Raw genomic sequence first — 15417 nt, 5'->3', positions numbered from 1 at the left:
GCTGAAAGCAGGTATCTGGGGTTTATTTACCTTCTATAATTGAAACTTTGTTGCTTTGAGTGGAGCTCAGAGCCCGCTGTGGCAAGCGGGAAGCTTGGCTTCCTCCATCATTGGGGCAACCAAGCCTCCTGCTTGCTCCAGCTCCATGGCTGCTGGCCGCCATCTTGGTTGGGTTAATTTGCATATAGTCGCTCTGATTGGCTGGTGGGCATGGCTTAAGGCGTAGCGAAGGTATGGTCAAAATATATATATATATAATTTGCTAGGTTTTAAATCATTAGGAGGGAGGGGAATGCCCTTACATTTCTCAAAACAAAGTATGGTTTGAATTTTTTCATTTTTAATATTTACTTGTTTATTTATTTTTAACCAAACCAGTCCTTTATTTATTTATTTATTTATTTATTACCATTTATCTCCTGTATGGAAATAAATTTAACTTCTTATTTTAAAGTAGTGTACAGTTATTTTTAGCATTATCCCAGGATTGTCATGCAATGAAGTCTCTCTCTTAGAGTGAAACCACTATGCAATTATTATGAACACCTAGACTTAATGTTACCCTTTAGTGAATTATATTACGTAGAATTTCCAGTGTGCCTCCTTTTTTAAAAAAGTCAAAGAATATTTTGACAGAAATAACAATTGTCATCATGAACTCATCCAATTGATTTATCTAGGGAACATGGGTGTCTTGTGGTGTGTATATGGTTGTAGAACCAAATAAGAGTGGGCATTTGGGGTATCATAAAAAATAGTGTCTATGAATGTGTTATTTTAAATGTCATAATTTTCTTTAAGATGTATTTGATCTTCAATACAATATCAAATTTGCTAACATGTATCACAGGGATTCTTTTGCTAAAAAAAACTGAATTAAATATAATGTTATTTAATAAAATAAACCAGAAACAAAATCTTGCTTTGTATTTACAGATAAGTTTTAATGGAATATTTCATGGTCTAACACAAATATCAGACCCAATGACACTAATTCTTGTACAGCCTTTGGCTTACCCTGTATAACAAAATCTGTTATTTAAAGTAGACTATAAAATACCTTATGGTAAGTGAACTTCCAAAGACACAAAGAAAATCCTCCATAAATTTAAAAGCTTATCTCAAATTCTAATTAGCATAAACTTAGGATGAATATATTATTGATTGTATTATCTTAGGTAGTTGGATTATATAATACTAGTTAGAGTGTGAAAATTATAAAAGAAATAGGTGTAGGTATTTTTGATTCCGTTCATAGTCAACATTAGTAAACAGACATAAGTGAATGTAAAATTACAGAGTTTTGAAATTTTGGCAATCTCAAGCAAAATTCCCTAAGTCAGCAACATTTTTTAACCCTTAGCATATTACAAGGTTCATATATTCCAAGGAGTAAGTACTAAATGTACAAATAAGATAACATTTATTTTACTACTGCTTAATTTTTAAGACTTCCACTTAGAAACTTAAAAGAAAAACGGGCATCATTGAGGATATCTAAAATAAATGAATGATGTATGCAGTTTGAACTAGAAATAGAAAATAATGTGTTTGGTATAAAGGAAGATGTCTTGTAAATCTTTAATAACTTGTCAGTGGGAAAAAAGAAAGTTCCATCTTTCAATGTCTGTTTTCAACTCTAATAAAATAAACTAAATGAATAGACAATTCAGTAATGTCCAACAGATAACTAAAATTCAAATTTTATTTTTCCATATATATTGGGCATTATTTTTCCTGACAAGGCTTTACTGATAGATGAATTGCAAATGGAAACCCTGTAAGAATGTTTATAAGGGTTGTACATGACATATTTTAAGTGCCACTAAGTACACATTGAATACTTTGTGAGTATATAGGCATATCAACATGCAAGTGTCATGTACGTAATATTACAATATGCATTTTGTTTTTTGAAAATGTTAATGATAACAGTAGATTCAATAACTGTGCAATATGCTTGATTTTTATGGATCTTCTTTACAGCACATAATTTTTATGCTGCCATAAATATACCCTTCCAAAAGTTATGAATTTCATATCATATAAATAGAACATTTTCTTTTCGAAGCCACATCACTGGGAACACCTGCATTTATTGAATACAATTTTTAGAGATAAGTCTTTAAATTATTTTTAACATGGCAGACTTGTTTCAATGTTGGTTGTATTGAAATATTTATGATAAAAATGGAGCTTTCTTGAGGGAATATTTTTTGGTTGAATGAAAAGCAAAATAACCAATTCACAAATATTGATGTGAACTGAATATGAAGAAAATGGGTTAGTAATCCCAAACTCATACATCCTTGGGTTACTACTTAACCGCATCATTGAATCTACAATAGGTACAACAGTTACAGTTGAAAATTTGTAAGGAGCTAAAATTTTATACATTTAAAAGGAGGAAGAGTACTAGTTTTGAAAAATGTCTAAATTATGTTTCTACTTATGAGAGACCTTCAATACATTAGAAACACAGAGAAAAGCAAAAAGGATATAGAGATAATTCAGTTTACATTTCATAGTTTTTTTCTAACCAACTGGTAAACACTGCTTTCAATTATCAAATATTTTATTGCATATAACTTTCGCTATCAGCAAATATAAAGAGAAAAGTGACTACTAGTATCATGTACAAAGAAAAGCATCTGAAGAAAGAAAACATCTGAGGTTGACAGTACTGTGTGTAAGAGAAGTGTACTCTGGCGTTCATACCGCACTTGAAAGTCCGCGTAGGAATCACTGCTGTTCTGACCCTGGATGTAGGAAAAGTGCTTAAGTGCTGAGCCCTGGTAGGTTTTTCTTTTGCCCCTGCAATCTTCAAATATCTTTTAACTTGTCTTCTTTTGAAATATACAGCATATTTCATAGAGGGGAAATAGTGGGTTTGTTTTTTTTTTGTTTTTTTTTTACATCTTTTTCACATTTGGGCCCATTCTCTCCCAAATAACCATACATTTCTTGTAACTAGCATATACCTATATTAGTATATGTATATATATGCATATATGAACATATATACATATATATACACATATATGGAAGAGATTATAAAGATAGGATCAAATAGTATTTATAACAAAACCACATAACATAGAAACATCTTAGACTTCAAGCATATATTACAGATTCAAGGTCATAATTTGATTTTTATTATTGTATCCCTTTTTTTCTGGAGGAAGATCTGCTTTTAAAATGTCATTTTATTTTAGAATAATTAAATTGCATAATTTGAAAATTTCATATGTCTGTGCACACAAAATAAAATGGACACTTGTGGCAATACTTTGCATTCATTATTTAGAGGTTATTTGTTAATATGGAGGCAGTCTTAAATGCTTAAATTTTTGTCTTACATAGATAACACTGCTTGGAAAAATAAATTATATTTGTAAAGTTTTACTTAAAAGCACAGTATTATTTACTAAGAAATTGCATTTTAAATATTAAATAAATAGATTGAACTACAAAGTGTTGCCATTTAAATTATTTTTTTTAAAAATCAACACAATGATATTACATTGAAATATTAAATAGGCATGAGGAGATCTGTCCTTTTATAGTTGCAATATTTTGCCTTCAGGAAAAGTTAATAATAGAAAAGGAAAACAAATGCAGATCTATACAACCTTGAATACGCTAAAACAAGTTGGCTTCTGAGAATTCCCAGAGTGTTGGGCGCAGACTGTTATGATAGCCCCCAAACCATGCTTCCTGGGATATCTTGTAAATCATGATTTCTTCTATTTATATTGAAGTGTCATAGCCCATGTTAAAAGAGAGAGGTAGCAGGGTTATCATAGGTATACATCGCAGAGAACTTACCAGCTATATTCAATAATGATTGCATTCAACATTGATAATGCTGAGTTTAGAACCCATTCGTATATTTTGTTCCCCTTAGATCAGTTTATAATCTTTTTACTTTCAATCCATTGCCTTTGGAAGGATATAAGTGCAAAGGGCATGTTTGGGGTAGAATAGGGAGAGAAAGGGAAAAAAATAAATTGAAAAACAAAGATTAAAAAAATTCCAATGAAATGTAGTGACTTTACCTATTAAAGGTAACCTGTGTATTTGATTAAGTAAATTTGTACTTATAATAAGAGTGTCACAATTCATTAAAACATACACACATTTCAAAGAAAGTTTAAGAATTCTAAATTGAATTAGATGTAAATCAAATTTTTTCTCTCTCCAATAAGGCTGAAAACTAGGCCAAATCATTCTATTGTGTCACATTAATGATTAAGAAAGAAAAATTTAATGTTCCATTGAGGCAGTTGTATTTTAAATTAATGATTCGGTATGTGGGAGGTGAAGATTAGCAACCTTTTGGGCCTCCTGGAAAATTCTTAAAGTCCCTCTGCATTAAGTATCCAGCAATAGAATTGCAGATATTGCACTGAGTATATTTTCGATATTGCCAGTGTATATTTCAAAAGAAATTCTATTATCTACACTAAGATTTCCTCTTTCCCAATATTCAAAATGCATATTATAATTACATGGGTTTCAAACATCCATACACAGCAAGTACAAGATACTTACATGTACGTACACTGTAGTTACCTATATTTTGCATAGTTTTTAGTGTGTACTTTGTGCCACTTAAAAAAAGCATTACTCAGTAATTGTTATTAGGTGTTTCATTTATTTCAGCTGTCATTGCCAGATTTTTGTTAATTTGTTTTTTTTGTATATTTATCACAGGTTACACTTGCAAAGGGGGGTAATATGGGCATTTATAGAGGGCTCTGAGTAATTAGTAATATGACCAGGAAGTTGCAGTAAGATATGGAGTTTTCATTTTCTCCACAGTTAAAAACCTAATGTGAAATTTCATATTTATCATTCTTTAAATTACCCTTCAAGTCCAAAGAAAAAGGAAAAGTGTTTTAAATGTTCCCCTTGGTAACACTTTGCAATAAGTGGCACTATATTACACGATAACTGCTATATTACATGGAAGAACCGTCAGTGTCACAGCTGCTGTACATGTGCCTATATGGAATCTCAATGCTATCACAATCATGAGTAAGTAACTACACGTGAACTTGTCCTTTAATGGAGATATTTATATATTTTTACAAAAAATAAAAATAAATGAAGTGTTAGCTTCTTTGCCATATTTAGGAAAGTTAGTTTTCTTTCTCTATTTTTTATTTTAATTGTGGGGTTTCAATGAAAGATTAAGCTTCTTGAATCAATATAAGATCATCCAGTTTCTAGTTTAAATGCCAATGTCAGGTTCCTTAAACTGCTTCTTGAATTCTCTGGTAAAAGAAAACAAGTTGAAATCAATCAATCATCAATCGGTCAATCAATGTCTCTCTCCTCTCACACACACCCACACTCTCAATACTCTGCTCATGCTCTCTGTCTTTGCTCTTGGACTCACAAACTTTTCTTTTTCTTCCTAATTTTGATAATTGTTCTATCTAGGACACTCAAAAATGGGAAAAAGAAAAAAATACCGCTTACAATTTTTGATGAAGGACAATCATTTTACATTGTAAACAGTACACTGGCAGAGAATAGCTACTTTTGGTAAAAAATAATGTTCCATATCCTACTAGGGGTGTGTGTGTGTGTGTGTGTGTGTGTGTGTGTGTGTGTGTGTGTCTATGTGTGCACACTCTCACTGAGTTCCGTAGCTACTATGCTCACTAAGCAGACAAAATTTGGCTCTCTGTGGGTATGAGTGTGCATGTTTCAGATGATGCAATTAACATGGTTCCATTTAAAAATGGTATTTCATTTTATTTTGAATTTTATAGAAATAAGCAGCATTTATATTTTATTTTTTTTGTTTGGTGGAAATAAAATAATTTTTAAAATTGGGAAAATATAATTCCATTGCTATTTTTTTTCAGTAACTAAAAACAATACCTAATCCAAATCTATCTATTGAACTGGCAAAATATTTGATTAGAACCCACAAATCATAATATACCAGTTAGTTAGTTTCTTTTTAAGACTTCTAATGATTTTTTATATTACTCCAAAGGGTTAAATAATCAACAATCCTGAAATGTAACCAATTTTGGATCCCTAATTTTACAGTGTTATAAATAATGATTGAGTTATTTAGGAAACAATTTAGCAGTTGGAGCAAAGTAGAATATAGATGAAATGAAGAGAGATGTAAATACCTCAGTGAAGAGTAGCAATTTTGTAAGTGCATCCTGAAATTAGGCTTTAAATAGTAATTGATGATGCAGTTTATACAACTTCTGTAATAAGAACCTTTCCATTTTTACTAATAGGATGAATTTTGCTTTGTGGAGTCTTTCTAAAGATTATGCATTGAAAGATATGAACAGTTTATAAACCTATTCTAGTTTCAATGTGTCTAGTAGCACCTACCTGATTCTCTCAAACTACCATACTATATTAACATATTATTGCATTTTTCCACAGATGGTATGAATTGAACTGTAAAAACAAGCATGCAATCACATCAATGCAGACTTATTTCCTTAAAATGTCATACTGTATATGATTTATTATGTTAACACTCAACCACATCATATTATTTATGTTCTGTATATTCTGAAAAAGTGCTGCTTGACATCATCCTTTTTCTTTTGTAAGAAATCAACAAGATAAATGCTTCAACAATAAAAAAACAATTTAAAATTCTAACATCTTTAAAGGATTTAAACTTTTCTGATAAATAATCTAAGATACAGCACCCTTGTCTTTCATTTGATATTAACACTTGATGTCGTACTTGAACATTCTCATTTCCCCCAAATGAATTCCAAGATATTTTTAAAACCATAGGCCATCATGCTTTGACATCACAAGTATAGCTTCCATATTGTCATATTTGTTTTCTTCTTAAAGGTGCAATGCTTGTGAATGGGAAAATAATTTTTACCTAACTGGATTTTTAATCTTTAGCATATAACAAATGTCATGAGAACTAATCTAACAATATTGTTATTTACTTGAAGAAATAATATGACTTTAGATGAACTCTGTGTCATATTTAAGAATACAGCATTTCTTAATGGTTAAATACACCAAAATTTCAGAAATAATCCAGAGAAAGAGACTTTCACCTTCGAGGTAAAAGAATGGCAGAAATTCTCTATCACTCATTGTTTCATAAGTTTGTACCTCACAAAATGCATAGACAGGAATTTAATATAAAGAATTAGTTCATTTATACAGAAAACATATCTTAAACACTTCTTTTTGGCAAACCAACATAGGCAAGCAGCTCTGGAACTGCCAAATTAAAATTTGTAAAATTTTAGCAAACTAAGAGTTTATTTTTAGGTTATTCTATTGTGGTTGTAATTTAAAACCTGAGGCTGTGCACTGGTTGTTAGCTTAAAATTACCTTTCCTTATAACATTGTGCTTCCATTGTATAACAAATAAAAATTAACAAGAACTAGAAAAATTGGTTGTTGAACAGTGCTAGGACATACAGACAAAATACTAATACGTGTTATCTACTTGTAATATTGGTTTAAGTAATATCTAAAGGGATATAATGGACATTAGAAAATGCTTACTTATGATTGAATTACCTACAGCCAAAAAGTTAAATATGTATCAAATAATGTTTAATTGGATTTATTATATGCACTATATACAGATACTAAAATGTTTCAAAATTGTGCCCTATGGATATTTCAATTTTGTTTAGGAAGGTGAGTCCTTGTGAAGCAAATAAATTACAGAATCAAATCAGAGCAATGAATGAAATCTTTGTGATTCCCAAAGCAGTAAAATGTTTGTAGCAATTTATTGGTAAACAGCTAAAATAACCTAATGGTGGGAGCTATATAATTATATAAGATACCATGACATGATTACGATTCATACACATGGCTCCTGTATCAAATGCTATATTTTTAAATAGCAAATTGATACAGCTTTACCAGTATATCACAAACAGTCCCGAGCTACACTACAGTGTTTTCCGTTTGTGGTTTCCTAGGGCATATGTTTCTAAGCATGTCCTTGAAGAGAGACATGTAGAAAATATTATCTGTAAACCTCTAGTGTCTCATTAAACTTAAGCACATTAGCTCTTCATCTAATCCTGTTTCTTGTGAAAGCTGTCCAATGGCAAACTGACTAAGTCCATGATGTAAAGAGGGTGAAAAATGAGGGGTTAAAACAAAAAACAAAAATCTCTGCATACATTTTTCAATGTATAAAAACAACTCAATATCATGACCCAAGGAGATGATTAACATTGTTAAGGCTGTATATTCAAGCACTGTATGTTAAAAGAGCAATGGTGTGGAATTTAGGCAGTAAGAAATGTCCTGCATTATGGATGGTACAGTAATTAAAGAAGGATGCTTTCGACAGCTGATTGCTGGTATGCACTGGCTACGGATAGCAGTACGGTATGGAAGTTAATAAAGGTAGCGAAGATGGTAGAAATGAATTCTGAAAGATGATAGCCAGTTTTCTCCAGCAGCCAGCCTGGTAAGTAAAACTCAGAATCTTGGCCTGCATTTTAAATGAAATACTCTTTTTTCTCTTCAGCATTGACTTGGCTGCCTTCAGCGTTGATAATGGCTGTGTCAGCATCTGGTGCATCTTCAGCTCCTTTAGCTTCATTTGTTAAATATGTTCCTGCGGGTATTGGAAGAAAAATGTGTTAGTTCTGTGAGAATGGTAAATAGCCAGCATTAAAGCAGCATTGATTTAGGAAGGAACTTATGCCAGATATCTTACATGTTAGAAAATATTCTGAGGTGTAATAAACCACACAATTTACCCTTGTAAAGTTGCACACATTCTTTCCGCTTTTAGTTAAATGTTGTAGAGGAAGCTGTGGCCAGGTTAACTAGAGATAACAGCCAAGCTGGAGTGGGTAATGAATACTTTGATTTCTTTAATGATGGATACAGACCATGTGATCCATGCAGCTGTAGCAATCAGGGTCCTTTGTTAAGCAGTTGATAATGATCACATCAAATGTGTCACCATTTCTTTTGGTAACTCCATTTAAAAGTAGATTATATCAAGAGTTTGCTACCTAGCCCATTACAAAAACAACAACAACACGTATTATTCTCGCTAATATGGCCACACGTGTGTCCATAAACCTAAAAACAATAACCAAAAGCTTAATGTTATAGTTGAATTTTTGTTCTAGAAATAAATTATAAACTTGCTTCTGTTTTTGTTTTTCCAACTATGACTTACTCTGTGATCTTTGGCTATTGGTTAAACATTATTTTGCTAAGCCAATTTAACTTTATTTAGTTTGTAAACATGTTTCTATTATTGATTTTAGAGAGAGAAGAGAGAGGGAAAGAAAGAAAAAAAGCATAGATGTGAGAAGGCAACATTGATCAGCTGCCTCCTGAATGCACCCTACTGGGATCAAGCCCACAGCCAGGCATACCCTGATGGGGAATCAAACAAGTGACCTTTCCGTGCATGGGATAGTGCTCGATGAACTGAGCCACACTGGCCAGGGCTAAGCCAACTTAACTTCAAAGTTGAGTAAAATAATTAAGAATTCCCTGAAATAATTTAATTTAGTATTTAGATCTCTCTCTCTCTCTCTCTCTCTCTCTCTCTCTCTCACACACACACATGTGCATTCATATAATATCTCATTGTAAAGCAAGTCTTTAGAATGTTTGTGTCAGAGTTAAGAACACTATTAAATACAACCCACCTTTATGTCTTGCCAGATATCGACCAAGCAGAAATATAGAACACAGCGTGACAAATACAACTACAGCCACTATTCCTCCTATAAGAGCATGATCAGGACCAGTCTGGCCAGCCAGAGCATTGGGATCTAGGAAAGAGAAGAAAATATTGCTTAAGATAGTGTTATTAGTCATAGAGTGCATATCTGCATTAGAATGAGTTATTAAAAATTATCACATTTCTATTAAAATAAAGCTTTATTAATGTGTAGTACACCAATCCGCTAGTCAACAAATATGTATAGTGTATCTATAATATTTATTGTGTACCTATAACGTACAACATACCTGGGGATACAACATTTCTCCCATATATCACAGTTGCTTTTGAGTTTTCATTTTAAATAGAAACTGGATAAACAAATACTAATATGATTTTGTATAGTTTTATGCCTTTTGATCCTCCTCTTCTCCTTCTAAAAATGTCTATGTGTCTATTTTTTTGGTGAGATAAACACAATTATAATATTTTAAAAATGAAATTACGTCATGGGAAAGGATGGAGCTGGAGATGATAACTTGGGATTTATCATTATATAAATGTTATTTAAAGCTATGAAAATTGATAAACTTATTAGAAGAGCGAGTCTAGATAAAAGAAAAGGTCTAAAAATTGAGCCCTGAAAAACCCCCATATTTAAAAGCTAGAAAGAGGAAGTGCTTCTAGCAGAGCAGACTGAGGGGAGAGAACAGGGCAGTAGGAAGGATCCTGGAGAGTATGCTATAGAGGAGCGTGGTCAGATTGTGTTTAGTATTATTGATAGAAGGAGGAGAATGAACACTCAGCAGGGAGGATTTAGTGCTTGTTGGGCTTGTAGCTGTAGAAGAAGTGAGTGGAAAGATACAGATTAACGATATGCTTTTATATTCTGCCTTTAGTAAGATATTACAGGAAAGAGATGAGCGCAGGAAACTGTCCAGTTTTCAAGCAGAGATCTAAAAGATCAAAGGAAAGCCCAATCGTTGGGATATTGAAAGTTTGAGAAATCTACTGTTTATAAAAGTCACATAATAAGGAATAAAACTAAATGAAACTTTGATCAACAAAATCTGCCAGCACCTATAGCAAGGATCAGTTTGAAAGCACAGCCTACACTTCCAAGCCCATTGTTGCAGATAGCATCATAGTAGCTGCTTATAGTCTAAAGAGGGATTTAGAGGAGGAAAAAATAAAAAAAATAAATTAGGCTTGGAAATTATACCTTTAAATCTCAGAGGGAAGGTGGGGATGGGAGGTTGGAGGGGGGAGAAATTAACCATGTAACTTATATGCATATATGCATAACCCATGGACACAGAAAATAGTGTGGTGAAGGCCTGTGGGGAGGCAGGAGCAGGATAAAGGGGGTCAATGGGGAAACAGAAGGGGACATCTGTAATACTTTCAACAATGAAGATAATTTTTTAAAAGGTATTACCAATGGGCAACCATTGTTCTGTTGTTTTTTTCTACCATAGAAATATAATCATAGATTTAATAAAAGATCGAGTGTGGTTATAGGCACACAAATATGACACATTGATTAGAAGTCTACGGTGATTTAAATAGAACTACTGTGCCCCAAAAACATATGTCTAGATAGATAAAAAAAAGTCTGACTATTTGAAACTTCAATCCTTGGACCCCCAAACTTAAAGAAAGCAAAAGGTAAACTAGGGGAGGGTGGGGGCAAGGGGGAGAGATCAACCAAAGGACTTGTATGCATGCATATAAGCCTAACCAATGGACACAGACAACAGGGGGGTGCGGGCATAAGTGGAGGGGTCGGGGGGATTATGGGGGGATAAGGATACATATGTAATACCTTAATCAATAAAGAAATTTAAAAAAAATAAAAGCTATATAAACTCCATAGAGGACATATTCTGAAACACTCACTTCAGATGTGGTCAAGGAGGATGACTGATCAGGTTGAATGTTCCATAGGATAGATTTGTGGGAAGTAAAAAAGAAGGAACAGAAGAGATTCCAGTTTCTCCAAGGAACTGTTTTTGCCAGGGCAGAGGGATCTTTTAATACCAGTCTGGCATGTTTCCATAATTGCCATGGATCAGTAACTACTCAGTGCTTACCACTCTTCCTTTATTTCTAAATGGGAACATTTATATTAAGAAGTGCTTCAAAGAACTTATATGCATATACGCATCGCCCATGGGTGGTGAAAGCCTGGGGTGGGCTGGGACTGGGTGGAGGAGGGCAGTGGGAGGGAAAGGAGGGACATCTGTAATACTCTCAACTACAAAGATTTTTAAAAAGCACTTCCCACTTCTCCTGGGTCAGTTCTATCACTGTGCGTTGTATATGGGTGGAGGGGAGCATTAGTTTTTTGGCTCATTTGTTCCTTAACTAATGCACACAGATATGATGAAGAGGATTGAGCATAACAATGATCTTTATCTCTGAGTTAGATATATTGGCTTTACAGGTCTTTAGCTCGTCTCTTTGGATAGGGTATGGCAGTGGTTTGTGTGAGGGAAACAACATGAACAAATATTTGGCAAATCAGAAGGATATATTGGGGCAGAGATTTCTAGCTCATAACAAACTTGTTTCCTATTCTTTCAGTTCACAGAGCTAAATGTTTTCAATCTCACTTGCAGTTGAATGTAACCATGCGATTTGTGTTCTAGGCAATTGAATGAAGGCCCAGACATGTAACCCTGCTGAGCAAACTCCGGAGATACAGGCTGAGAAAGACAAGTATCACATGGTCTCACTTATATGTGGAATCTAATGAGCAAAATAAACAAATGCACAAAATAGTTCCAGAGGTATAAAAGCATGGAACAGAATGACCTATTTCAGAGGGAAGGAGGGGGTGGGGGCGTGGGGAGTGATTAGGGAACTTATGCATATATGGACACAGACAATAGAGAGGTGAAGGCCTGGGAAGGGCAGGTTCTGAGTGGAGCAGGTCAATGGGAAAACAAACAAACAAAGAAACAAACAAACAGGACATCTGTAACACTTTCAATAAGAAAGAAGAAAAAAAAAAGAAATGAGAGAGCCACAAGAATAAGTGAGGTAATGGGTCACTAAATCTCCACCTGGAAGAAAATTACCCAACTAAGAATACATGAATTGAAATGCTTAAAAAAGGGGGGGGGGGTATTTTAAAAACAATGAGCATTAACTAGTTAATCTGTTATAGGAGCTATTGCTAATTTAGCTTTCTATATATTATTGAATTTTCCTTAATTTCTGGCATTGGCTGTAAATCTAAAAACAAAATAAAACAGGTGAAGGGAGCAAAACATAAACCTGCCTTGCCTCTAAATTATCTGTTTGTATTCCTTGCTTAGATACTTCAGAATGACTTTCAAAATCCACCTCTTGCTCAGGTCCCAAAATGCAGATAGTCAAAATTCATGTCCATTTTATTTACTGAATATATCTCAGAACTGAGCATTCTTTTGGGAAACTGAGAAATCAGATTAGTTTATTTGCTTTGGGCTCATGATTTTTTTCTACTTTACTCTTGATGAATAATTATTCTTTCTATTTTCTTCCTTGGAAATCAAATTGTGCACTGGTAGAAACACCATATTTTATATTGTGTATATGTCATTCCCTCCATCCTATTTTAAAATAATTTCACTAATTTACATTTTGATTTAATTATATTTTCCATGTTTACCCTCTTCTTAGTTGATTTCATTTTCTGCCATTTCTTATTCCTTTGAAAGGTCTTTATCAATTGTGATTTGGTTTAATTCCACTCTCTGTTTAACCCATTCTGTATTTAGTAGATGTTTTAAAAGAATTTTATAATATTGACAATAAAAAGTTCTATTTTCTTCATTTAAGTATAATAATTATTTTTAGACATCTTGGAAAATGTTTTTACTTTGTGTGCATACATTATTTCTCTTCTTTTATTGAAACCATTTTTTCATTGGGTGCAACATTTTTAAAATAAATCCTTTTATTTTCTTATATTCATTCATATTGTTGAGATGTTTTGCAGAAGGATTCTCTGATTTGATGCTGGTGCTTATTTCTGTCAGCTGTAAAGTTGCAGATCAATCCACCAGCAGAAACTATCTTTGGATCATATGACATCAGTACATAGTGATTAGACTGGGGGGTTGTAAATCATTATTGGTGAGAGATTTCATTGATGAATTTCATACACTTTTGCCTATGATCTTCACTTGCACGGTAGTTGCAGATTACTTAGGTCATTGCCTTCGTTTTTGTACATTAAGACAATTTGACCTGTTACAATGGGTTTTAGATAAATTCACTTGATTTTTAATAGATATAATTACAGATATATTATTTTTATACATTTATTATAACCTTTAGAGAAAATAATATATGAGCACATATTATTTTACCTTATTCATAATGTTCTACACATACTCTTACAATAAATGAAAATACTTTAAACTTTAGTCTTCATTTGATTAACAAAATAAGTCCACATTTTGTCCCAGGATTTTTAAGATTTCAAAAATAAAATAAATGTAGAGAATGCTACTTTGTATGTTTACTTACAAATGTATTTCTAAAAAATACTGACCTTGTGGGTTATGCTTTTTACCACCCCCCCCCACATAACTGTTAGAACTCAGTCTATCCTTAATTTCTATTCCTTTTTGTTTTCTTTAATTTTTATTGTTTAAAGTGTTACATATGTCTCTTTTTCCCCCCATTGACCTCTCCCTGGCCACCTCCAACCCCCAGCACATGCCCTCACCCGCCTACTGTTTGTGTCCATTGGTTATACTTATATGCATGCATACAAGTCCTTTGGTTGATCTCTTACCTCTCTCCCCAACCCTCCCCTGCCTTCCCTCTGAGGTTTGATGGTCTGATCGATGCTTCTATGTCTCTAGATCTATTTTTGTTCATCAGTTTATGTTGTGCATTATATTCCACAAATGAGTGAGATCATGTGATACTTATCCTTCTCTGACTGGCTTATTTTGTTTAGCATAATGTTCTCCAGGTTCATCCATGCTGTTGCAAATTATAAGAGTTCTTTGGTTTTTACAGCAGCCTAGTATTCCATTGTGTAGATGTACAACAGTTTTCTAATCCACTCCTCTGCTGATAAGCACTTAGGCTGTTTCCAAATTTTAGCTGTTGTAAATTGCACTGCTATGAACATAGGGGTGCATATGTTCTTTCTGATTTCAAGAAGTGGGATTATGTCTCTTGGCCTTCTGTATGTCCACTTTCAAAAAGTGTCTATTTAGGTCCATGCTGTTGCAAATGGTAAGAGTTCTTTCTTTTTTACAGCAGCGTAGTATTCCATTGTGCAGATGTACCATTGTTTTTTAATCCACTCATCTGCTGATGGGCACTTAGGCTGTTTCCAAATCTTAGCTATTGTAAATTGTGATCCTATGAACATAAGGGTAGATATATCCTTTCTGATAGGTGTTTCTGTTTTCTTGGGATACATTCCTAGAAGTGGGATCACTGAGTCAAATGGGAGTTCCATTTTTAGTTTTTTGAGGAAACTCCATACTGTTTTCCACAGTGGCTACACCAGTCTGCATTCCCACCGGCAGTACATGAGGTTCCTTTTTGTCCACATCCTCACCAGCACTTGTCCTTTGTTGGTTTGTTGGTAGCCATTCTGACAGGTGTGAGATGGTACCTCATTGTCATTTTGATTTGCATCTCTCAGATGATTAATGAGTTTGAGAATATTTTCATATGTCTCTTGGCCTTCTGTATGTACACTTTCAAAAAGTGT

General features: G+C 33.3%; 1 protein-coding gene across 2 annotated transcripts in view; it reads right to left on the bottom strand.

Moving 5' to 3' along the window:
* Positions 1 to 5909: 5909 nt before the first annotated feature.
* The window catches only part of CADM2 (cell adhesion molecule 2), a 1203315-nt gene continuing 1193807 nt past the window's right edge, over positions 5910 to 15417 (bottom strand). For both annotated transcript variants that reach the window (XM_005878095.2, XM_005878096.2), the window contains 2 exons: positions 9670 to 9795; positions 5910 to 8612 (listed from right to left, as the gene is read on the bottom strand). In XM_005878095.2, the coding sequence (XP_005878157.1) occupies positions 8494 to 8612; positions 9670 to 9795 (245 nt within the window). In that variant the 3' untranslated portion in view covers positions 5910 to 8493. The remainder of the gene's footprint in view (positions 8613 to 9669; positions 9796 to 15417) is intronic.

The sequence above is a fragment of the Myotis brandtii genome, unplaced genomic scaffold (genome assembly GCF_000412655.1).
Source record: "Myotis brandtii unplaced genomic scaffold, ASM41265v1 scaffold546, whole genome shotgun sequence".
Lineage (NCBI taxonomy): Eukaryota > Metazoa > Chordata > Mammalia > Chiroptera > Vespertilionidae > Myotis > Myotis brandtii.
The sequence above is the reverse complement of the archived record's forward strand: the minus strand, read 5'-3'. Positions and strand labels throughout refer to the sequence as shown.